At 41.8% G+C, this 24,793-nt stretch overlaps 1 protein-coding gene across 1 annotated transcript in view; it reads left to right on the top strand.

Annotated features, from left to right (window-relative positions):
- The window catches only part of LOC117735043 (meiosis inhibitor protein 1-like), a 56,512-nt gene that overhangs the window by 12,019 nt on the left and 19,700 nt on the right, over nucleotides 1-24,793 (top strand). The window contains exons 7-21 of the mRNA XM_034539451.1: nucleotides 1,338-1,547; nucleotides 2,863-3,029; nucleotides 4,099-4,222; nucleotides 4,607-4,726; nucleotides 5,043-5,142; nucleotides 7,204-7,338; nucleotides 7,762-7,876; nucleotides 10,258-10,349; nucleotides 10,725-10,872; nucleotides 11,348-11,459; nucleotides 16,436-16,496; nucleotides 17,108-17,205; nucleotides 21,290-21,470; nucleotides 22,498-22,648; nucleotides 23,790-23,972. Of these exons, the coding sequence (XP_034395342.1) occupies nucleotides 1,338-1,547; nucleotides 2,863-3,029; nucleotides 4,099-4,222; nucleotides 4,607-4,726; nucleotides 5,043-5,142; nucleotides 7,204-7,338; nucleotides 7,762-7,876; nucleotides 10,258-10,349; nucleotides 10,725-10,872; nucleotides 11,348-11,459; nucleotides 16,436-16,496; nucleotides 17,108-17,205; nucleotides 21,290-21,470; nucleotides 22,498-22,648; nucleotides 23,790-23,972 (1,997 nt within the window). The remainder of the gene's footprint in view (nucleotides 1-1,337; nucleotides 1,548-2,862; nucleotides 3,030-4,098; nucleotides 4,223-4,606; nucleotides 4,727-5,042; nucleotides 5,143-7,203; nucleotides 7,339-7,761; nucleotides 7,877-10,257; nucleotides 10,350-10,724; nucleotides 10,873-11,347; nucleotides 11,460-16,435; nucleotides 16,497-17,107; nucleotides 17,206-21,289; nucleotides 21,471-22,497; nucleotides 22,649-23,789; nucleotides 23,973-24,793) is intronic.

Here is a 24,793-nt window from a genome sequence, read left to right as displayed (position 1 = left end):
TTTAATGATTTTCATGTTTTCTTAGTCATTTATTGATGTTAACAGAACATTAACAGCATTAAGGCCCTCTATATTTACAAAATAACTTACTTTATTTATTATTACTCTTAACACTCAATTTAATTATCATGATGTTTGTTGCCTAAGTACGTTTTAGCTAATGTCACTTCTTTGAGTTGTATCTTGATGATGTTAAAGAGAATTATTCTGTTATTTTACTCAAGTACTGTAGATGTACACAAATACTGTCGCTCACTTGCAAAAACATTTAAAAAATAAATAGTATATTTATCTGTAATTGTGTCTTGCTTAGTCCCTCAGTCTCTCTCTATTCGCCCCTTTTTATTGACTTGTAGATAGCTCTCCCTCCACACGTCTGTCTTACACTCTCTTCTTATCTTTCTCTTTTGGACCACCACTACTGTCTCCAAACGTGTCTCTCTGTCTTTCTCTTCTTTTCCATTCGTCAGATTGTGAATTATTCTCTGTCTTTGTCAGTAAGCCAGCCTGTGAGTCTAAGAGAGAAGACTCCTTTCTTAACCCTATTTATTTTTTTAATCTCTTTGTTTCACTCTCTTCCGCCTGCCATTTTACTGTGCTCTCTCCTCAATAGCCTGACGTCAATCCTTTCATCTTCATGGCAACTTTCCCCTCCAGTTTGGGCTCTGGCATTGTCTGTCATCGCTTACCAAGTCGGTCAGGTGAAACTCACGAACAGACTTTGTTCCCAGGGGTTTGCTTCATTTCCACGCTTCATTGTGCTGTTAATCTGTGCTCCTCTTGCACGATATTATCTTTAACTCTCCTCTGGGTGTCTTTGTCTTCTCCTCCCTTACCTTTTAAAGGGGGGGACTTTAGTATTTTTCAACCTGGACCCTATTTTTATCACTACTGGGGACAACACTTTTTTAATACCAGCCCAGTATTGAGGGAGCACTCGGCAGCCTCTAAACAGGCTATAATGTAATCAATCGAGGCAATTACTCGCCGTCAGTGTACGAGTAAATGTGCTTGTTTTTGCTTCTGACCGTGTCTGCTAACATTTTGGAAAAGACTCTCCAGGGAAATATTTTTGTGCCTTGTTATATGATTTTGCCTTGTTATATGATTTTGTGCCTTGTTATAAAATCTCGTGGCCTCATCCACATTGTCATAATCCGCAAAATATTATATATAATATATGACACTGAGATAACACTCCGCTTCGCTTTCTGTACTTTACTTGATTTGTTGCATTTATATACAAATTATGTTTTTTTAAAAATTGCACAGACCCGGTTTTCCCACATGATCGTGTATCCTTTTTCCTTCATCTGTCTCCCGTCTCTGTCCTCCAGTGCCTTTGCTGGAGCGCCTGTGCTCGGCCTTGTTTTACCCGGATGAGGCACTGAAGGCTTCGGTCCTATATGTGTGGCTCAAACTGTTCGGGACAGCTGGGGGCTTGGCGGCTCAGTCTTTGCCCACTGCCATCAGGGACAGAGTGTGTATCCTGTTGCTGCAGACCTTGGCCAATGCCAACTCCCCCCAACTCATCAAAAACTGTGTTGGTGAGAACCCATCTTATTTCATTCAGCTGTCTTGGGCAAAGCCAGGATATATTCTATAAAAGAATATTCTTCTTGAACTGAACATTTTCATGACATGTGTGTTAGAAACTTACTTTTTTTCAAAATGAGTGTGTAAAAGCATCCTTGAGAGCATCATTAGCTGCCTGGATGAACAATGTGTGGCCTCATTTCTTTTGAAGCACTAGTTAGTCTAAGTGAGATTGAATCACTTTCTTCTACAGGTTTAAAGTTGTTGAGATCTTAGGCAAGCATGAAAAATACAATTATCGAGCCAAGATATGGGGAGGATGTTATTAAAAATAGATGGACATTTTAACTGAGCACAACAGCAGGTAGTTTGGTGACAGGGGGATGTGGATTTAACAGCGGAGTAAACGTTAGTATAGCTCTGGTGGCAATCATGTTAACTTAAAAAAATGTCAGAACCACCGTGAATTCACGAGCTGCTGTCTCATCCTAATAGATCCCCACTAGTTAATGGGGATTATTAATAATTAAATAGAGCTGTAATTTTTTTGAAAAGCTAAAAGGCCATAAAATAATCATGTTCATCATCATATTTCTCAGTGAATCTACTTGTGAGAGAGTGAGGCTAGATGGAGAAAGAGGAGGGATTATTTGAAGATGAAAGAGTGTTGCGATCTTGTAGGAATTTTCATTAAATTTCCTTTTTTTAAGGATAATAAGCTCTCCAGCGTGTGCAGTAGGTGATAACCAGGATAGAGTTATTTAAAAGGAATGTCATTATTATCTAGAAATGTGAAGTTGTTTTATCCCTGTATTAACTTTGGAGAGGTGGGATGCACTCTGGGCCTTGAATAGAGGTGCGAGGTCGGTTTATTCCAGCTTTTAGAGGATCTTAATAGGTTTACCCTTCCCGGTGAGAACAGCAACATGGAGGAATTAAACAGGATTATTGTTTTTGTTTTTTTATTTAGCGCTGTATTATCTACACAGCGTTCAAGTTTTCCATGAAAAGGAAAAAATATGCTTTTTATGATCTCTTGCGTTTTTGTACTTTGACCCCAAGTATCTGGAAAGGAAAACATTGAATTGCTAATAACTGTTTATTGCATTGTGTGTTTGAGTTCTGATTTGTGCACAGTATGAATTCATTCTAATATCCTCTTGTGGATCCTTTCCCCAGGCTTAACTTGTATTATTGCAAGAGTTATGCCTGTCATCATGAATGTATCTTGTCCAAAATCTTGTTATTGATGTGTTATGAGCAATGCCTAAATTCAGAATGCTGTGCTTTGTCATCAGTATCTGTATTGTGTCATTCATCTGTTAGGCTTGCTGTTGTTGCTGTTGCAGCTGAGAGGGGCGGTGTCAGTTCTGATGAACAGCAATACCGATCAGATCATGTGCCATGAGAACCAGAACATCCATACCGACAAGGGCCAGGTCCTCAGCCAAGACCAAGAGCAACAGTGCTCTCTGCCTCTCATGCTGAAAAAGGTCTCTGTCCAAACATCCTGCTGCCCCCCCAAGACCCACATACTGACACTGACGATAATCATAACAAGAAGTTCTAATCCTGGATTAATGTCCCTTTGAATTGGTTCAGGGTGGGTTTACCCCGGACAAACATGTGTGCTTCATGTCTGGGAAATCAATGTGTAGATGACATCTAGTTAGATATTCTCATTTATGACTCACATTACGCCACAACGTTAGCATTTTATTTTTGTAGATAACCATTGTGTGTTGAGTTGATAGAACATTCAAACTCTAATCATGTGTTCACACCAAAAGCGAAGCGAATTTCCACTTCCGTGGAACTGCGTTATTCACGTGAGTTTACTCGCCGGACTATTTGTGGTTATTCGCAGGAGTGCCTTACCTCATTGAAACAGGTATCATTTACACGATCCACCATGGAAGAAATTACCACTATATCTGCTTTGGACATGTTGTGGAAGTCCCACAAACGCCCTTGTGTTTAGGTTCAGAATATTATCCGTAGTCGCACACAGGTGATAGGCTTTCGGGACACAGCTTCACGCAAATTGTTGAAACATTTCGTGATTTTGCGTCCAAATTTGCGTTACTTGCGTCTATTCGCGGCTTTGCATTGACTTCGTATGTAATCTACAAAAAAAACGTTTGGTGTGAACGCAGCATTACACAACCCTATGAAAACTTCAGAGAAAAAAAAATAAAAATCTGTATTACAGACAAACAATCGTAACAGTGCTTCACTAAAAGGTAACAAGAAAAATAATCATGCACACTTGCTCACTTGCTTGGTCCATACCAATAAGATAATTAACTCATTGGATTGTTTAGTTGCTGTTATTAGTGGTAAATTATGTAATATACAGCACACCAAGTCTGTCTCAGGTTTGATGGAAAGTGTTTATAAGTAACACAAGTATCCTTATTTACCTCAGGGGTCACTTTTGCATCAGTTGTATTGTTATGAGGCTCAGACATGTAATGTATGTCTTTACAATATGGAAGCTCTGAACAAAGTTTTCAATGATAGGTGGATTCTAAGAAAGCCCCTGAAATGTTTTTCTCCCAGTTGCTGATGAGTGGTGATGAGATGTTGCAGGCGACCAGTGCGAGGTGTATTGCATCTGTCCTGGTTCAGTCCCAGCTGGTTCAGTCCCAGTGCAGTGCTCCCTTCATCAACGCTGACGTACCTGGTGATACGCACACACAAACACAGTGGCCGGGATATGCTAGCTATGCAAGCTGTTGCCCTCGCTGCTTTGTCTTCTGCAAATAATTTACTCTGCTTGCCTCTACGTTCCATTTTGACTCGCTCTCTTCATCTTTTTTATTATTTCTCTGGCTGTCCCTCTGTGTATCTCACTTTCTTCTTGGTTGCCTTTGTTGCTTTCTGGGGTTTGTAACATTTTGTTAGTATTATTTAATAGTTTAAATGTCCCTTTTCTGTTTATCATTTGCTACATTTTGGACGTGGTGTGATGATACTGCACAAAGAGTATTGTAGTGAATAGTGTAGCAGCATTGTGTCATTTAGCCCCTCACACCTCTTTTTCTTCCATCTCTCTTTTCCCTTATAGAGTTTCTGTTCGACCGTCTGGCCAGTAGTCAGAGTGAGATGCTGCTGTTCTCGGTCTACAGCTGTTTGATATTACTGACTCAGGACCCACTCTTCTTCTCCCAGTGTCACTCGGTCTACGGTAAGAACTGAGACAGCTTGCTGTTCTGTATAAAAGAGCGTAATGACAGCACTTCTTAACGACAGTATTGAGGAATCTCTATGTGAAAGGGGCCATTGTAGAACTTCCACGTTGAGTTTTGTGGGTTATCGGTTAAAATGTACTGATGGAAATATAGGTAATGTGACTGAATAATTACCAATCCATAGTGTGTGTGTGTTTTTAATATATCTATCTGTGCGCCATTACAGTAGGTGGCCCTTGCAATACAAACTTAATTGACCAGATATATGTGTTTCTGTTGGTATTTCTTTGTCACAATGAGTTTGTGTGTTAGGTATTGACTCCATTGTGCGCAGTCTGAAGGAGGCTCTGCAGCTGCCCAACTATGAAGTGCCAAAACAAGGTCTTCTGCTCCTTACTGAGTTATTGGAAAGGTGTGTGAAATCAGCTGCGCTTAGTTCACGACTATTCTTCAATAACACAAGTATATTAAAACTCCAGGTAGGAAATGTAAGCAACTTGTGAAGAATTTAAATTCATTCACTGTTTTACAGCCACTCACTCCTTTGACACTAAAATATCTCTGATCACATTGAAAAGGTAGACACAGCTGCAACTAATAACACTTTTTTAGTGCTTACATTTTCGTCTCGAGATTCCTTTTCGGTAACTTGCAAATGCAAAAAGTATTGTTAAACCCATATTTGTGAACAGTTGAGAGTTTATTTATTTATTTAGATTTTGAGATACCTGCTGCCAAGACTCCTGCCGCACTGAGAAGGATTGAAAAATGACTGCAGAAACCTTGTCCTGGTTGCTCAGGATAATCCACAGACCTTACAGTAAACAGCTTTCATTGGGAATTATTTTAGACTGAAGAAGCAATTTTTAGTTTACTTTATGCCATAGTCCACTGAACTCTGAAGAAAGATGTGTTATTAAGTTGACATAATTATCATGCAATGAGATGGAGTTTGATGACTTAAGCATTGGCTGGGATCTATTTCACTTTGTAAAACTTGCCAGTTGATCATATTTTGTGATATAATTACATTATTATTATGATTTATGGCATTGTTCTTCTTTCTGTTTTCCATTTTGTGGAATTGGAGAAGTTTTTACTTTATAACCAAAGTTATAATGAAGGTTGTAGTTTTGAAGCTTTGTAGTAGTTTTGACAGCTATGCTAATGATGTTTTACACCAATGCATGTTTGTACATAAACTGAACCACTTCATTGACTTCTACACAGAGCAGCGACCTTCTGTAAAACGTGTTAAATATGGTGTACCGGAAAGTTTAATTATATTTGAATTAAGTGTCTGCTGGCTCGCAGATGAAAATATATCACGAGCCAGTAAAACGTTGTCATATTTCTGCAAGGTTGACACAATTTTAATGAAATGTTCGCCCCATCACATGGCAATGATACAGAGGATAAGAGATTTCAAATGGCAAGGGAAATGTGTCCTTTACGCTGAGTGGAACCGTAAAACAAGCCAGACCAGAGCTCTTAAAAGCTGAACAAGCTAAAGTGTGTGTGTGCGTATGTGTGTGTGCGTTTGTGTGTGCCTGCGTTAGTGTGTGAGAGTGAGAGACGGCTATTGTGTGTAAGTGAGTGCTTCTTCGTTTGTGGCTGTTTTTGTGTGTGTTTTTATCCATAGATAAGCACCAGTGTGTGTGTGTGTGTGTGTGCGTGTGTATGTTTGTGTGCATTGATGTGTTATTTAGGATTTTCTGAGTGACTACTGTTGTGGCAACAGGGAGCCAGTCCACAGCTGTTGTGGTGCTCCGTCATAGACCAGGGACATACTTTGGTGATCTTTGTAACGGCAATAGGTCAGCACTATTTGTTTATTATGTGTCGCTGCCCTGAAAGAGAGAAAACCAGTGTCTTTGTGGGCGATGGTGAGAGGCAGGGAGGGCGAGTTCATTGCGACAGTCACTGCTGTTATTGGCACAGCAAGTCAAAGAACGACAGACAGATCAGGAAAAAGAACAGACTGTCGGGGCCAAAATGTCAAAAACCCATTTCAGCAAAACATTCTAAAAGGCCTCTGTACCTTTGGCATAGATTCACTGGCTCATTTAGAAATCCACACAGTTCACTCTCATTTGGTAGTTGTCTCAATAATTGATTATTTGCTTACAACAGTGATTCCTGTAGAATGTATCGTAGATGCTAGCGCTGCATGTTATTGGAAAAAGCTGACATGGTAATTTTTCTTTTTCTGGTATTTATATTTAGATAAGGAGGCATTTTCACCCTAAATTGTGTAAGTGAAATGCATTATATTTATGTATTGGTCTGATGCACTTTGAGAGCAAAATTTAAGAGGCTGGATCTATAAACATTGCAATGTCAATGAAGAAATAACATATCGTGCAGCCCAGAGCCCAGCTTGTCCTAGGCCCATTTCCCTGCGTAGTGCAGGAACTGAACTGTTCCTCTTGCTTCAAGGCTACATTTAATAATGACACTTATTTGTGAACAGGCAACCCCCGAGCGAGCGTCTGTTCCCCAGTGGTTCAGGTTTTGAGGCAGTTTCAGAGGCTGTGTTAGGCGGAGTCTCCTCCCCCTGCCTGCTGGTAGCCACACAGGCTGCCAACGCTGCATCAGCCCTGTTCAGGTATACACAAACACATCCTGTCACACATAAATGAGTCACACACTATCAAGCACACTTTGTCTTGAGATTGACAAAGTCATGATTGCTTGTTGAAACAATTTGTTGTTTTGATGTTGGACTTACAACCAGCTGCAAGTCAGTTACTCACACACACACATGTACAGTACACACACGTGTATGCGCGTGTACCTGCACAATGTCACAGGTAAACAGTAAACACACACACATTCAGAGACGGAAAGGCTTCCTCGTAGATATATTGATGGAGCTATTTTTATTCAATTCAAGGACACTTTGCCCATACCACGAGTTGCACTCATACCGACGCACCCAGACACACTTACCCAAAGTTTCCATCCTACCCCCCGCCCCCTCCTACTTAACACTCCTTTGTATAATCTGCTGTCACTCTGAATCCTCTAGACTGAACCACCAGTCCAGACCAGTCCAGTATGGGAAGATAGAGGGATTGATTGAGGCTATCACAAACAGATACTCAGAGCTGCCCTTTCCCTCTCCTGCCCATCATCGAAGCTCCGTGAGTTAGTTTTTCTTTATGTCTGATCCACAAATATAAAATAAGGATACACAATTCAAGAACTGGAAGTGAAGAGAAGAGTCTGTGCAACCTGTCTAAGATTTTGTCTTGTGGGGGTTCTCTCAAGAGTATTTTTGTGTTTATCACAACTGACATATCAGCTTTTGATGCTATCTAACAACGTCTCAAACAGTACATCTGTGATTGACAGGTTCGATCAAGAGGAATTTCATTCTTCTAAGAAGGACTGAATGTTGTTTTTTCATAGCTGTTACTTATTGCAGCGTTCTATCTCAGACTGTGGAGCATTAAACATGTAACAGTGATGCAACTGTCAGCAAGATATGTCTGGTTGGCATGTGTCCATGTCCCAAATTAAAGGGTAAATGTATTAATTAATATATGTAATTAAGGATGCCTATCAATCTTTTTTTGAAATCATCATATTTGCTATATTGAGCATGAACGCGCAACCCTTTACTTCACACCAGCTGTCACATAGGAGACACAAATGGAAAATTGGAAAAGAAAAATAGTCCAACAGCCACTTGTAATGTCTGCAATGCAAGCGTGGTAACACAGTAATAGAGCTGCGTTCAGTATACAAATAAAAATAACCACCTAAAGGAATACAGTGAGTTCACTCAGGTTACTCAGGAAAAGACTGCTCACAAGCAGCTAACACTAGAGGATACTTTTAAAAGGTTACAGAGAGGGGAATGGTGCGTCCCTTTCGATGACCAGCCCATCGCTGTTTTAGGGAATACAGGTTTGGAGCCACAGTACACCCTCCCAAAGCTTTACAACAAGGTTTCTGACCACCTATGTGTTATTTTTCTTTTTTTATCAGATGCGACTGTTATTGGCTTTACCACAGACATTTGGAGTTCTGATGCTTGCCCCGTGTCATTGCTTAGCCCCACTGCACACTGGATTGACTGATTTTAAAGCAGGAGGTATTGCATGCTCATCATTTATACAGCGGAGCATACAAACCAGAAAATTGAGGAAATTAACACAGGGGGGAAAAAGACAAGCAAAGGGTCCATGTCATTTTGTGCGACAGTGTAAGAAAGGCAGTGGATGATATGGGGTTACCAAGCGACGGCTGCATGGTGCACATGCTTCAGCTGGTTGTACTCAAGGGTCTGCTTTCTCAGCGCAGCATCATAGACACAATGATGAACGCAACAAATATGTAGGACACTTAAAGCATTCATCACAGGCACATCTGGAAGATATCCAAATTGATATGCTGAGGATACTCTCATTCAAGAGGTAAAGTAGATAGAGGTAAGGAGGGCTTCCAGTGAAATGCCAGAGGCCGTGCCTGTGAAAAAGGCACACAACACAGCAAGCAGCAGCACCGGCAGTGTTTATAATGAGATCTTAGAAGAGATTGAGGCAGGGCTCTGTGAGCACCTCATTAGTAGTTGTTCAGGAGAAAACCATACCAATGTCAGACAATCCACACCAGCACTGGAGGGCAAGTGCTACACAATTCTCCCTCACTGGATGCTTCTTCTCTGTGCCCCTTGTGGACAGCAAGAGACTCTTTAGTGCAGTCTCAAATGTCGGTGATGAGAAGAGGAACTGGCTGAACGCTAACAGAGATGCTGATTTTCCTGAAGAGGAACATTTGGTGAGAGTATAACTCAATGAGAGAGAAAAAAAGCTCATGCAGCAGCTCAAATAAAAGATCTTTAAGAACTGCCCTTGCTTGATTTCAACAGAGTGCCTTGAGATGTTGTTATTTTGCTGTTTACGTTTTACTGCAATGCTGCTATTTTCTTTTCTTTTTACTGTTTTCAAGTTAAGCTGCAACACCACTTTTAAGTGGTGTTTTTTTAGTTGACTGGTTTTACTATAATGCTGCTTTTCTTTGCATATTTGTTGCGTCTGTAAATGTTAATAGTGTAAATGTTAATAGTGTTATGGTTTGATAACAATGCTGCACTAGGTGGCATTTAAATCATATTTTAGCTTCCTTTGTTTCATTAAGAAAACATTAAGGAACAGCTTGGGTGCAGACATGTTTTAATGCATTGCAGAGCTACTCAATTGTCAAGCATATACATTGGATTGAATTCAATAATTTAAATGTACTTGAATTGTGCACTGTACAACTGTATTATCTATTAAAATAGAAGTATCAGACTGTCAGATTAAATTACTCGGATCGGGACACCCGAAAGAAGAAGGACTTCAAGTTTTATTGTTTTGAACATAAACTTTAGTGATTCCCTTGAGGAAATCTGTTTGCATGATGAACCTTCTTTGTGTACTGACATGATTTGATCAAACTGGCTCATGCTCCACATCTCCCTCCTCTCATCCTGTTTCTTTTGTTTTTTCCCCCATCTTTCTCTGGTATCCTCCAGATGAGTCTGAAGAAGTCAGACCCCAACAGCCAGGTGTCCAGGTCTGAAGGGTTTCTGCTCCAGTCCCTGGTCTGTTTTCAGGCTGCCTGCAGGTCAGCACATTGTCCATGTTCAGAGAGTTACATGTCATCACTGGAAGAGTGATAGTGAAAAAACTTGTTGAAAGATTAGTTTTTCTTGTTACTTGTTTCTTAAAGACTTGATTTGAGCATAGTATTTGAATCAAGTGCTACTTTATTAAATGCCGGATGTGAATATTGTTAAATACGTGTGTGACTCAGCTAAATTAATGTTTCAGCTAAAACCGCAGAATGTTTTCGTTGAAATGGAGATGAGGGAATTGAGTGAAATCCTTGGTAGGCATGTTTACCAGTATGTATTGTGTTGTTGTGTTATTTTTTGATGTATGTGACTGGCAGTGTTTGCGTTAATGTGTGTGTGTGTGTGTGTGTGTGTGTGTGTCCTAGGTTGGCCGAGGAGTGTTCATCAGAGCCAGTTCTGAAGGAGAACACGTTCACAGCTCCATCTAAAAACAGTCATGCTCAGGACTCACTGAAGTCTTTTTGTGAGTGTCTGCTGCACTGCTGCGACTCCGTCTGGATACCCACCGTCATTGTGAGATCTAAAAGCACACACACACACACACACACACACACACACACTCGCACACACGCACACAGATGCACACGTCTGATTCACTATCCTCCCATCTTAAACTTATATATCTCTCTCACACACACTTGATCTTGCAATTTGCCACGTCTCTTTTCTGAGAAATAGATGACAATGATTACCTTGCTCTTTCTGGCTGTTTCTCCAAATAACTCTATTCATAAGAGTAGTCACACAGCCTCTGTCTTCATTACTTTAGTGCAAACATGGATATTTGAGCCAATCGCTCAGTACCTCTGCCGTTGTGCTAGTAATTGTTTTATTATATTGTGTTTTTCTAAAGTTGGTTCTATTCCGGCTAAAGATCTATCAAACTAGAAGAAATTGTTCATTGTTTGTGTTGAGGTCATTTGTGTGTGATTTCCTGTTTGGCTGTGTGTGTGTGTGTGTGTGTGTGTGTGCGCGCATGTGTGTGTAGGGGATATGTGAGCATGCACCCAACGCTCAGATACTGCAGCACTTCTACTCCATCCTATCCTCCCAGTTCACCCTGCTTCCGTCTTTAATGCCTGTCTTTGCAAATAAGCTTGGTGAGTCACTGAACACTTTATAATCTTAAATCAACATCACACAAGTGTCCCAGGATTTGATTTGATTTGTATCACACATTCTGTCTTCTCATGGCAGAAAACTTGCATGTTGTCAGGTTGGGTGTCAACCCTGATGTCGGTTTCTACCATCTTATGATTATTCTAGATAAAATGGACAAATCTCTCCCATTATCTGTAAAATCAGACTGTCGATCCTTGTATTATTATATAGATTGTGTGTGAGAAAAAAGATTATGAACTCATTGCTGACTAGCTACAACAGAACTAATTTAATGTTGGATAAAGATAAATGCAATACTGAGCAGAGAAATACTAATTTGTTTTGACATGGACATTATGGGAAAATCACACAGGACTTGAAATTAATGTTCCATGAGTTGCTTTTCTTTTCATACAGTCCGATAGAGTAATATAACAAATCTCCCACTGCCTTCATTAAAAATATATTTGTCATAATCAATGTCAAAACATGTTTTTTTCCTGCAACATGAATCTTCTAAATACGCCACTTAATGAGAATAAGACTTTACAGACCGTATTTTAAGATGATGGACAGTGTCTCTCTTTCAATGTCTTTATCTGATGGTTGTCGGTAGTGAACTGAAAATTTAAAGATACATTAGTGCTAAACTATGAGAAGAAGATTTATGATATCAGGAACTGAGATGGCTGGTGAAGGGTGAGCCCACAGCTCATGTTTTTAAATTAGCCCCATCTTTTATTTATGTCTTGTTACTGCTGGCGACATGTAGCACCTTCCCATACCGACTGTGGCTCAGTGGTGAGCAGGGTCGTCCTTCAATCAGAGAATCGGCAGGTTCGATTCCCCGGCACCGCTAGCCCATGTCGATGTGCCTTTGGGCAAGACACTTAACCCCAAAATTGTGAATGTTAGTTAGTCCTGATGGGCAGGTGGCTCCTATCATTGTATGAATGGTTGAATTATGTTAAAGTGCTTTGAGTGGTCGAAAGACTAGAAAAGCCTCAATCAAGTACAGGTCCCTTCACCATTTAAAACGAGGGGAATAAAAACATATTTCTAAACATGCCTGCTGCTTTAATGCAGATTTTCAAATTAAGTACCTTGCTTATAATCGATGGACTGGCGGCCTGTCCAGGGTGTCCCCTGCCTTCGCCCTATGTCAGCTGGGATAGGCTCCAGCGCCCCCGCGACCCTAATGAGGATAAGCGGTATTGAAAATGGATGGATGGATGGATGGATGCTTATAATAAAGCATTTAGTTTAAAGCCTTTAATGTCTAACTTAACTAAATATGCTGAAGCAATTACAATAATACTTATTGTAAGCTTTGGATAAAAGCGTCAGCTAAATGACATGTAATGTAACGTAATAATAATGCATTCTATTTGTAAGGCACTCTTCATTCAAGAATCTCAGAGTGCCACAGAGCCAGTACATAGTTAAAATCAACTATAATAAAAGAGGAATAGTTGACACAAGTCATAAAACTCAACTCAAAGTCATAAACGCCTTCCTGAATAAAAAGTTTTTTAGGCCAGTCTTAAAAGAGTCCAGTGTCTGTGTTGCCCTTAGGTGGTCAGGGAGACTGTTCTATAAGCGGGGCGCTGCTGAGCAAAAGGCCCGGTCGCCCGCGGAGTTTAGTGTTGGGGACTCGAAGGAGCGAGCTGTTTGTAGATCTGAGGGTGTGGGTGGAGGTTTGGGGAGTAATGAGTTATTGTAGGTAGGGAGGTGCATGTCCATTTATGCATTTATGGGTGAGTAGTAGGACTTTGTAGTCAATCCGGGTTGAGACAGGTGTAGTGAGTGGAGAACGGGTGTTATGTGCTCATATTTCCAGACTCTCATCAGGATCCTGGCAGCGCTGTTTTGAATGTATTGCAGTTTTTGGATGTTCTTGCCAGTGATCCCAGTGAAGAGGAAATTACAATAGTCCAGTCTAGAGGAGATAAATGCATGGACGAGCTTCTCTGCATCTGACATGGTTAAAGTGGGGCGGTTTGGAGATGTTTTTGAGATAATAAAAGGAGGTTTTGCACAGGTGTTTTATATGGTCATTAAAGGCCAGGTGCGGATCAAACCTAAGGAGGAGAGGGGTATGACCTGACTGTCGAAGGTGAGATGAGTTATGGGGCATTCACACCAAACGCGTTGCGAATTTTTCGCGCCAGTCAATGCAAAGTCAATGCACGGACGCGAATGGTTGGGAATTTCGGCGGGCAACGCGAATGGCGCGTTGCGAAACTTTCGCAACTCACGAAGTTGCGAAAGCCAATCAGCAGTGAGATCTGTGTGAGCCTACGGGTGATGTTATGAACCCAGACACGAGGGCGTTAGATGTTCCGACGTTTATGGGATGTCCACAACAAGTATAAAGCAGAACTAGTGGTTATTTCTTCCATGGTGGATGGCGGAAATTATAACTGTTTTCATGGAGACAAGCCACAGAGATAAGCCACGCCCCCTTTTCACGAATGACACAACTTGTCTGGCGAGTAAACACAACTTGTCTGGCGAGTAAACTGACGCGAGTAAAGCGAATATTCGCAACGCATTTGGTGTGAACGCACCATTATGGAGGATGACAAAATTGACAACATGTTATACAATTATACAATAACATCAGTTCACAGCTAATCATACAAAGAGTTAAAAAAGCAATACGTTTATTCATGTATTATTTCATTAACACGTCAAATATTTTGTTCCTCTGAAACACTGATTCTTTTTGTCAGGTAACGTTCACAAAACTAAAATCAGTATTTTTTGCAGTTGAAAGAAACAGGAAGGCTAACGGGTACAGGGCTGTACCCGATAGGTTCTGTAAGATTCGTGTTCAAAGCTCCGGGTCCCGTGGCCGCAGGAAATTCAGGATTCGAGTTAAAGTTTAACAATATTTAATGGCAAAGATAATACTCATGTAGCGTTCACGATCGTGGGGGCAGAAAGGAGGATCTCTCCACAGACGGACTGCAGCTCCCAGGGAGCCAGAGACCGGGGCTGTCTCGAGTCTCCAGACCAGTAGAACCAAGTCTCCCCAGAACAAATGCTCGGTCGTTAGTCTGGTCATGCAAATGAATTCACACCTAAAGGTTAGTTCCATTGGTCAGTTCAAAGGATGCCGCCGTTCTGTTCGCTAAGCCAATTGATAAATTAGCGGGGTCAAAGCTCACTCTTCCGGTCAAGGACAGGAAGTTCCCCTTCACAATAAAACCCTATTATCCTGCCTTCAGAATAAAAGCAACACATTAGGTTTCAATCGGCATCCATTTTAACTATTGTCTAAACAATAAAACATTCATTCATTCCCATGCATCATACAGTTAATAATTACATTTGTCATTAAAACAGAATAATAAAACAGTGATCCTCTCTTATGTTTCATAATACATTCCTCCAGAATATTCCTTATAATATCCCAAATTAATTATCATATCTTTCTTTATGTATTACTTTAAAACATAAACTTCTCTTATCTACATGTGCAAATATATATAAAATCCACTACAACCTAACAGTTCATAGCAGCATTCATAACGTGGATCATCAAATTCTAAATCAACCACAGCATTGTTGGTCCATTAAGTCCAAATTGTTTAATAGTGATCGACGTAATCATCTACAAAATTGACAACATGTTTTTATCAAACAAAATATTCAGCTTCGATCCATTTTTATTGGCGCTTTGCTTTTCAAAAACAGCATTTTCACTGCAGTCCAAAAACAGTTTGCACATAAAGGGAGGCCACACCTGTCTAAACGGGGCGGTCTAATAGCAATCTTAACAGCACCAACAATGACATTAATATAACCAAAGTCACAAAAAGTCTAGTTATTTTTTAATTTTATCAGTTGAAAACCTCAATAGTAGCTCTTAATATAAAAGCCCTACTAACAGTTGATTCTGGTCTCATCAAAGGTGGGACTAATTGCCTGACTGATGGAATTTCATATCACTGTAGGGGAAAAACGAAGCAATCTGTCCAAAGCTGGCAGTCACCACGATGAGCCTCAATTATTGACAGGAAACGCGTTGCCTCGGGCATCATTTTGAGCCAGTGTGAAGCAAAAGAAATTTAAGCTTTTGTCAGGATCTGTAGTGGATCTGTAGTGTTGTGTCGTGTTTCCTGTTTTATTTTGAAGTCCTTGTCTCTCGTGTCCTCTGTTTCTCTGCACTTCCTGTCCCTGTGATTGTCTGCCCTGTCCCTGATTGTTTCCTCCTGTGTCCAATCACCTGAACCAGCCCTCTGTATTTAAGTCCTGTTCGTGTCATTCCTCTTTGTCGGTTCGTGTAGTCTAGATCGTGGAAGATCTTGTGTGTGAGCTTGTTTTGTCTGCTTTGAATCCTGTTGTGCAATAAAGGTGCCTTTCCCTCGTTGACGGCGTTTGGGTCCAGTTACCTGCAGCTGCACATAACAGCTTTATATTTACACTCAGTGCAGTTAACAAAGCAGAGCAGACATTTTCTGCTGATACGGCTAAGCAGTACCGTGGCAAAGTTCCATGAGAAAGTGAGTTAGGAGCTTTATGAAATAAAATGTTCTCTGATAAGTGAGGGGTACTCTCGCTCTCTCACTGTACCACTGACACAGCCAAGACATTAAGTACAGCTTTATGGTATAGCTTCTTTTCCCCAATTACAATTAAAACAGGACTGCTGTCTCATTACCTCCAACGTGGCCAAATGATGAGCTCTCCCCCCTGATCCCGCAAGAGTTTTTAAAATAATATAGTGGGGGTGTAGCTTTAAAACCAACGTTAAATTAAAATGTCACCGTTTGGGGCTACATCATGAACTGAGGCAGGAATCATGTGTCTGATTTCTGGAACAATATTGACAGGTGTCTGTACTGTTAAAAATACTTTTGTTTTGAAAAGTGTTGTATAAATAGTGTTTTTATCAACATGCTTCTCCCTTTCCTCATTTCTTACTGTCTCATCCTTTATTCTGCTCGACACCTCCTCTTCCCTTCAGCGTCCACTGGTTTCTACCGGCTGCCTCTGGAACACAAAAGGCTGTTCTGTGCGGGAAACAGGTAAAGTGTAACTGGATAACCTGAGGACACACAGACACACTCACATAACTACACACCAATTATAAAGTGTGTGTGTGTGTGTGTGTGTGTGTGTGTGTGTGCGTGTGTGTTAAATCATTGAGTTCTTATTATCATTCCCTCTTGGTGCACATTGAACTATGAGACAGATAATTTGACTGAGGCATCCGTCACTCTGTCTCCTTTTTCCCAATAAGCCAATCCTCTCAGCAGTGCGTCGATCTCAGAGCAACAGATCTGCAGCTTCAAAGCCTGCCGTGTGTGTGTGTGTGTGTTTAGATTGCATATGTAAGCATATGGGCTTTTGTGTGTGTCAAGGTGGTCATAAACGTGGTTGACTCGAGGCCCCCCTGCTCTGAGCTGTAATGAAACTGAACCATGCCATGCCTGTGTTTCATATTTGAAAAAACTAAGTTGAGGCACATTCTGTCCTGTGTCTCACAGTTCACTCTCCACGGTTTTAAAGTTTGGTAGATTTGTTGCTCAGATCCCAGGTGCCCTCACTCTACTCTTATTACTGTTTTTTTTTCTGTCTCCGTATTTTTGTGTATTTTCTCTCATTCTGTGTTTCTCCCTCTTTCCAATTCTTTCAGGCACCCATATCTGAATACGTGTTGCTGTGGTTTTCTACAGAAACTCAGTATATGTATGCTTTATCAGTCCGACCCTGCTTCTGTCTCCTGTCTGCATGGTATGTGCACACACACACACAAACACACGCACACACACACTAACACACACACTAACAGAGCATCTGTCAGTGACAGACAGGTCAAACTGTGCTGGGGCCCCGCCCCCTCATATTATCACAGTCGACCGCCCCTCTCAAATCATTCTAGACCGATTTCTTTCTGTGTTAAATGCAAGGAGGGATGTGTTGGTGAAACGACTCACTCTGTTATCAAAGAACTGGGGTTACGTTAAGTAACCCTAAGTTCTTTTTCTAACTTCGTTCGGTGTTTCACTATGGGAGATATAGACCGCTCCCGGATTGCTTAGCCCGGTAATGACTATCACAGGGACTCTGGCGCGTTGGCCTCTAGCACAGCATGTTCTAAGGACGGCCCTGAGACATCGAGCCTATAAAACCTTACAAAAGTGTGAGGCGTAGACCAGCTCGCTGCAGCACAAATATCCTGCACTGGAACATCCTTGAACAGGGCCCATGAAGTGGCCATACTCCTTGTCGAATGAGCCCTCAAACCCACGGGGGGCTGCAGACCTCAACAACTATAGGCTAGAGATATGGCCTCTACAATCCAGTGGGACAGCCTCTGGCGGAACAATGGCTTGCCTTTGTGAGGAGTGGCCCAGGACACAAACAGTTGATCTGCTTTCCTGAAACCTGCTGATCTACTCACATACACATGCAGTGTATAATTTGCTAAGCCTTTGCTCCTCTGAGGAGGAAATAGGAGGTGGGTAAAAAGCTGCAAGCTCTACCGTGGGACATCTGTACGCTGATTCCACGACCTTAGGCACAAAGGCCGGGTTGGGCCGCATACAGACCTTGGAGCCCTGGAGCAAACTGCAAGCAGGAAGAGCGAATTGATAAAGCCTGTAAGTCACTCACACGTTTTGCTGTAGTTATAGCCAAGAGCAACCCTGTTTTGAGTGAAATAAACTTCATCTCCACCGCCTCCATAGGCTCAAATGGGTGTTGAGAGAGGGCCTCCAACACCACCAATAGATCCCACAGCAGAACCAGGGGCCTGGAAACGGGGAGCTTACGGCAAGCACCTTTCATGAAACAACATACTAAAAGATGCTGCCCCGCTGGCTTCTCTCCAAAGCCTACATGACAGGCTGAGATAGCCGCTAAATAAACTTTAATAGTAGAAAAGGCCTTACCCTAAATCTTGTAAAAAAACACAGTAGGTCCACTACTGAACACTGGAAAGGAATAGTGTGCCTCAAAAGGCACCACTCCTCAAAAACCCGGCATTTACCACTGTAAAGAGAGCGAGTGGAGGCGGCTCTTGCACTCTGAATGGTGTCAATGACCCATTCAGGCAAGCCCGCTGCGTTCAGGTTCCACCTCTCACAGGCCAAGCCCAGAGCGCCATTCGGTCTGGGTGAGGGTGGTATATCTCCCTGCTTGGTAAAGAAGGTCCCTGCGTATGGGGAGAGGCCACGGCTCGTCCGTGAGGAGCTGTATTATTTCTGCTACCCAATGCTTGGACGGCCACCGCGGTGCTATCATGATTAGCGACAAGCCCTGTTCTCTCAACCTGTCTAGAGTCGGGGAAATCAGGCTGAGAGGGGGGAATGCATAGGGCAGCACGTTTGGCCACGTGTGTGCCAGTGCATCCATCCCCAGTGGTGCATTCTTGTCCGACAGGGAGAAAAACAGTGGACAGTGAGTGTTTTCTCGCGAGGCCAAGAGATCTACGTCTGCTTGGCCGTATTTCTGCCAGACTTGCTTCACCACCTGCGGGTGAAGAGTCCACTCTCCGTACCGTAATAATTACTCATTTAATTACACAATGAAGGCCATTTTAGAAACATGTTGTCATAGACACTAAAGATGAGCTCCAGCTAGACTTAAAGGAAGGGACTCAGATGTGTTTACTGTAAACATATTGCATGTGTGAAATGGCCTTGGAATGAACACTGAACACTGTGTTTGCTTGCCAGTTCTTAGTTGCTGTGGGAGACAGCTGATGATTAGTCTCTTAAACACCTCCAATTACAGGGGCCTCTGATTATGTTCGACTGAAGTAAATGAGGTAAGTGAGGAAAAACAAAAGCTAAACCCCTTCTAATCCCTTTTACCGTTGCATCCCCAAAAATGAAATATAAGAACTGCCGTTGTTCCCCGGAGACATAATGTGAGTTGAGACCTGTGAGTTGAGTCAAATATTTCTTTGAGGTAATGAGATGTAAGAGTTGTTTGAGTGAGTAGATGGTGTGTGCGTGCGTGCGTGCGTGCGTGCGTGCGTGCGTGCGTGCGTGCGTGTGTGTGCGTGTGCGTGTGCTTGCCACGTGTGTATTCGTTTACGCTTGTGGCTTTGAATAATGGCTTCTGCAGAGCTAGACTCATGTTTGTTCTCTTCTTCTGTCTGTCTTCCTCCCTTTCATCACCCTTATCGGTTTGTTTCATTTTTCTTAATAAACAGATAGGAACCTATTTTTGCTGTTTCTCCTCACCATCTAGTTCTGTACTGTAATATCTGTCAGAGTTGGGATTTGGTGTTTTGTTGATTGAATAACTGTGTTGTTGCCGATTTAATTGTGATTGGTTCGTGTATCATTTCTACTTTTGCACGTGTCTGACAATTGTATAATTGCTCAAATATTTCATCTCTTCTCTGTCCGCTTATGTTGATCAAAACCCCTAGTGGGAGGCGACATTTCACTGCAGCCTGCTTTATTGGACCGTTTGTTTACTTTCTTACATCTGTTGTTTCCCTTCTCATCCTCTTCACCTGTCTGTCATTTGCTGTGCTCTCTGTCTGGGTTTGCAGCCTTGGCCACTTACCCCTTCAGTTCCTGTTCATATTTAGCTCTCCTTCTCTTTCTGTATTTCTTCAACCCCCATTCTCTTCTTCACTTTGTTTTCCTCTCTGGCTGATTGGTAGTCTCTCTCCCTGCAGACCTCGCCGTGGCTTTACAGCCTCTGTGTGGTCATGCATCACTGACCCCTAGATCATGCATCACTGACCCCTATCCCTTTCTGACATCCATCCTTTTTGTCATTCTTTTCTTTGCTCTGCTCTTGCTCTCTTGCAATTCCCTCATGTACTGCATATGGTGTTTTTTGCCTCCCTCACTCCTCGATTAAAGGTTAAAATTACCTTTTTTTCCCTTCTCCAGACCCTCAAGAAGATGCATTGCACAGAGGCATTTTCTCTTTTGTCTGTGCCATGTTTCAATGGTCCTGTTTTCCGTTTTCCTCTTCTCCTTCTGCATTTTTTCTCTTTCTCCTCTTTATATGCTGCATCTCATTTTCCTATTTTCCTCTCCCGATCCTTCTTTCCCTCTCCCCTCTCTCTCTCTCCAGCTCCCTAAAGACTACCCAGAGATGGATGCAATCTCTCGCTGCAGATAGTCCTACTCTTATAGCTGTTTCATAAAAAGATCTGAATTCCCTGCTGGGCTTTACCCTGTCTTTTGTCTCTTCTGTCTTTTCTCTCTCTTACCATTTAATGCAGTATTGTTTATTTACAAGTATCATATTCTTTTGTCCCAGTCCTTTAGTCGTCCATTCGTTGAAGAGATGGGAAGCCCTCTTCAGCATTATCTCACACTGGCTCTCCTGTCGTTTGTCTTCATCTACCTCTCCCTTGCACTTGTACTGTTCCTCTTCGAACCACACCCCACTCCAGTCTTCCTATCCTTTAGGTACATCATTTATGGAAATGGACATTCTTTAACTTTGCTATATTACATGATGTGGCTTTTCAAAGAATGTTGTAATACAACATATTTGAGCATGTATGACATCCATAGCTTGTTTTTTAATAATAGAGAATTGGAAATGTGTGAAATCAGAGTAACTCCACTCATTTTCACTCCCAGATAATTTATTCAGAAATAGCTTTGGCTTGTTGTAGTCGTAAACACAACATGGGTGAGTAATGATCCTTCAGAAATGAGGCCTCAGGGTCTCTCCTGATGTGTTTTACTCCATCCATCTCTTTCCCTCACCCATATCCTTTCCTATTTCCTCTCTTGTCTCTCTTTCTCTAACGATCTCCTGTTCTTGTTTCAAGCATTGACTATTAATCCCTTGTCCTTTATGTTTCTCTTCTTTTGCCTTGCTCATCCCCCAGATGTTGAGGAGGTGGAGAATCTTCTGCTATACAACCTTCCCTCTCTGTCTTGTCATCTGTCAAACTGGCCCACTCTGCTGTGTGAATCGCCGGGCCTCCAGCTGTGTGAATACAAAGGACCCAGGGCCACCCAGTACTGTCTGGTGATACTATTACACCTCACCCTGCAGCAGGGAGACAGGTAATGTGACAGTCAGGTCGAACTGTGCTGGGGCCCCGCCCCCTCTTATTATCACAGTCGACCGCCCCCTTTTCTGCTTTTGTTGGAAGGGAGAGCATAGTTCAGTGTGCCTTAAGAATCTATATAAAGAGTAAAATGGAGCACTTCATACCAGTGCTCCTTTTCTGTGTTTATGGCCTGACGATATGCGGCGCATATCTGTCGGTGCTTTCAGAAATATTTGATACATAAAGTAATCTTGAAACGGGTATTAATGCTGTAAATATTTATTTTATTTCATTTATTGAAGTCCAATAGAGAATTTCTTTACAAAGCACCATTTTGCTGAAAAGCAGGCAGAAAAGACAACATATGTGCTCCGTCACAGTTTTGGAATAGTTCAAATAAATGCCAGGCGATATCTTGCGTCTTATATCAGTATATTACAGCCTTGTCAGGAAAACAGCAGGTTTTGCATGTAGCTCTCTCCCTGTCCCAGCGGTACGACCACGGCCCACCGAGGGTGTTCTTAAGTACATATTTTATGACCTCAGAGATTTGTCGTCCTCTTTGGAAAGTTTAATCTGTCCTTCTGTGGAGCCTCGGCTGTGCCCCCCAGGGAAAAGGGGATGAAAGCCTCTCCCCACCACTGTGTGGTCTCATCTAGATTAATGGGAGCTGTGGCCAGAGATTTACATAGCGTGGGAGCGCTGAGTGTGTACTTGGGGAGAGGATCTGTGAATGTGGGCGGGTGCACGTGCGTTGGTATACATTCTAACCATCCGTGTTTATCTATGTGCGTATTTCTGTGTGAGAATGAGGGATACCAAGTTTGGGACATCAACACGGCCCTGGAGCACGTAGTCTTCTTTGCACACAGAGCTTTTGTGTTTGTCCACTCGATTACCCTCCCTCTGACTGTGTCTGCTGAGGTGTGTTTGACATTCAAGCATGTGTGTGTCTGTGTGTTTGTATACATCCAAATGTAAATGTTTATCCACATATACTTGTTACTGTCCTCATTATTGTGAGTGTGTGCGCGATCCAGACTCCTCCCAGACCAGACGGTGTTCTCCAGTGTGATGTGGCTGTTGCATTCAGTGCAGGCGCAGGGCAGCTGTGCCCTTCCTCGCGCCGTGCTGCGCTCTGCCCTCTACCTGCTGGCGAGGACGCAGGACAAGAGCCCCGACCTCGACGGGGTAGCTATGATCGGTTTGCTCGCTGTACAGAAACACACTCTGTCACTTACAAAAGTAGAACAGTAGATAAACAGTATTGAGGTTTAGTTAAAGAAAAGTTTAAACTGTATTTGAGACTTTTCAGTACATGTCCATACCTGGAAGAACATTTCAGTATTTTTTTTTACAGTAGAATATTTAAAACTTTGGCGGAAAGTAGTCTGCCTTAGATTTCCATTATTCTATTTCATTTTCTGTCCAGTGAGTCATCCTTACAACACAAAGGGAAATCCTCTAGACAGATTGGGCGAGAGGTTTAATACAAGCACTGCTACATTAAGGTGCAGGATTTCATCGAGATGAAGCGTTGTTTTTTTCCTGTGCACAGGTAACGAGAACAGCGTGTACTGGAGCACGAGTTCTGCATGGTTTAATATGGAAATTGTGAATGTGAAGGACACGCTCATATTCATCTTTTGATGCAAAGTCCGTGATTCAGCAGCAACTAATATTAATTATAGCTTTCAAATGCTACAGGAAAAATTAAGTTTTTGAAAAATAACTTATATTAAGTTCAAAGTACATTACATAACTCTTTATAGCAGTGTGTGAAATACTTGATTGAAAGACTCAACAGCAAAGATTTTGAGGGGGGTCTCTCAAATATTAAATAAATAATAATAATTTGTCAACTGCATCTATTAAAATCTAAGTCTATTATATCCAGCTGCATTCATTATTCAAATTGAAAACAAATATTTGTGGACCTGAACTGACCCCATTTGGACAAATTTGAACCAATGTCGTTGGTGATAACCTGGATTAAAGCAGGATATTGAAGAGGCAGAGCTACCGTCTGTGTATTGGGTAGTGTGTGTCTGAGTGTGTGTGTGTGTGTGTGTGTGCGTGTGTGTGTGTTGCCATCGGGTTTCTCACACTGCTGAAGAGTATATACTATGAAAATAACATGTATAAGCACTAGATTACAGGAGATTTCCTGCTGTGACTGAGGGCTGCGCCTCAGTAGGGTTTTAAAAGCAGTCTCACATTTTGATTTTTTTAAATGTTGTATTTAAAGTGCAAGCTTTAAACTCGTGTTAGTATGCTCATCACAAAGAAAGTGCTGTAGCTTATTCAATCTTTCTTTACCAACCCACTCAAGGCTTCTTTGAACTGCATCAGCAAGGCACTCACCTCCCACCAAAGCTTCCCCTCCCTCTCCATTCACCATCCTGCACTCCTCCACTTCATCTGGCGATATCCAGATCTAGCAGAGAAATATGGGCCCCTTGTCCTGGAACTTTGGTTGACCAAGCAAGCTCAGCACAGCGATGCAGAGCAGAACGTGGTAAGTTGACAATTGTTTCTCTTCTATCTCAGACTCCCAAGTATTCTAATCTGACCCACCACATGGTTACACATTTCATTGGAAAGTTTTGAAAAGGTAAACTCAGGCAATCAAACTCATACCGAAGTGAGACGAGGGAAGAGCAAAAACATCCTTTCCTTTTTTAGAAAAACCTTTCTAAGAGGTAAGAAATACTCTCCACTTCAACTGATGCTACGGGTTGTGACAAATGGCTTTCGAAAGTTACTTTGGTGACTATGGGGCAAAAGAATCGGTTATAATAATAATACATTTATTTATATAGCACCTTTAAAAACAGAGTTTACAAAGTGCTCTACATATAAGCAAGGTAAAAACATAACATCAATACAAGTAAACATTTCAGAAAATACATGAGGCAATGAACACAATAGAGGAATAGAAAATTACAAATACAAAATAAAGCAGAATAGACAAACTAAAATAGGGGAAACAAGGGGAAACTGCATAAAAGGACGACATCACTTAAAAGCAGTTCTATAAAAATTAGTTTTAAGAAGTGATTTAAAAGAAGCTACTGATTCTGCTAGTCTTATCCCCTCAGGTAGGTCGTTCAAAAGTCGAGGGGCTCTGATGGCAAAAGCACGGTCACCCTTTGATTTAAGCCTTGACTTTGGAACGGCCAGAAGGACCCCACCGGAGGATCTAAGGCTGCGAGCTGGCTCATATGGGGCTAACATTTCAATGATGTAGCTTGGGGCCAGACCCAGGCGTGCTTTAAAAGTGAGCAGCAAAATCTTTAAATCAATTCTAAAACTAACAGGGAGCCAGTGGAGAGA

Source organism: Cyclopterus lumpus, chromosome 8, assembly GCF_009769545.1.
Source record: "Cyclopterus lumpus isolate fCycLum1 chromosome 8, fCycLum1.pri, whole genome shotgun sequence".
Taxonomy (NCBI): Eukaryota; Metazoa; Chordata; class Actinopteri; order Perciformes; family Cyclopteridae; genus Cyclopterus; species Cyclopterus lumpus.
Note: the sequence above shows the minus strand (reverse complement) of the source record. Positions and strands in the feature narration are given on the sequence as shown.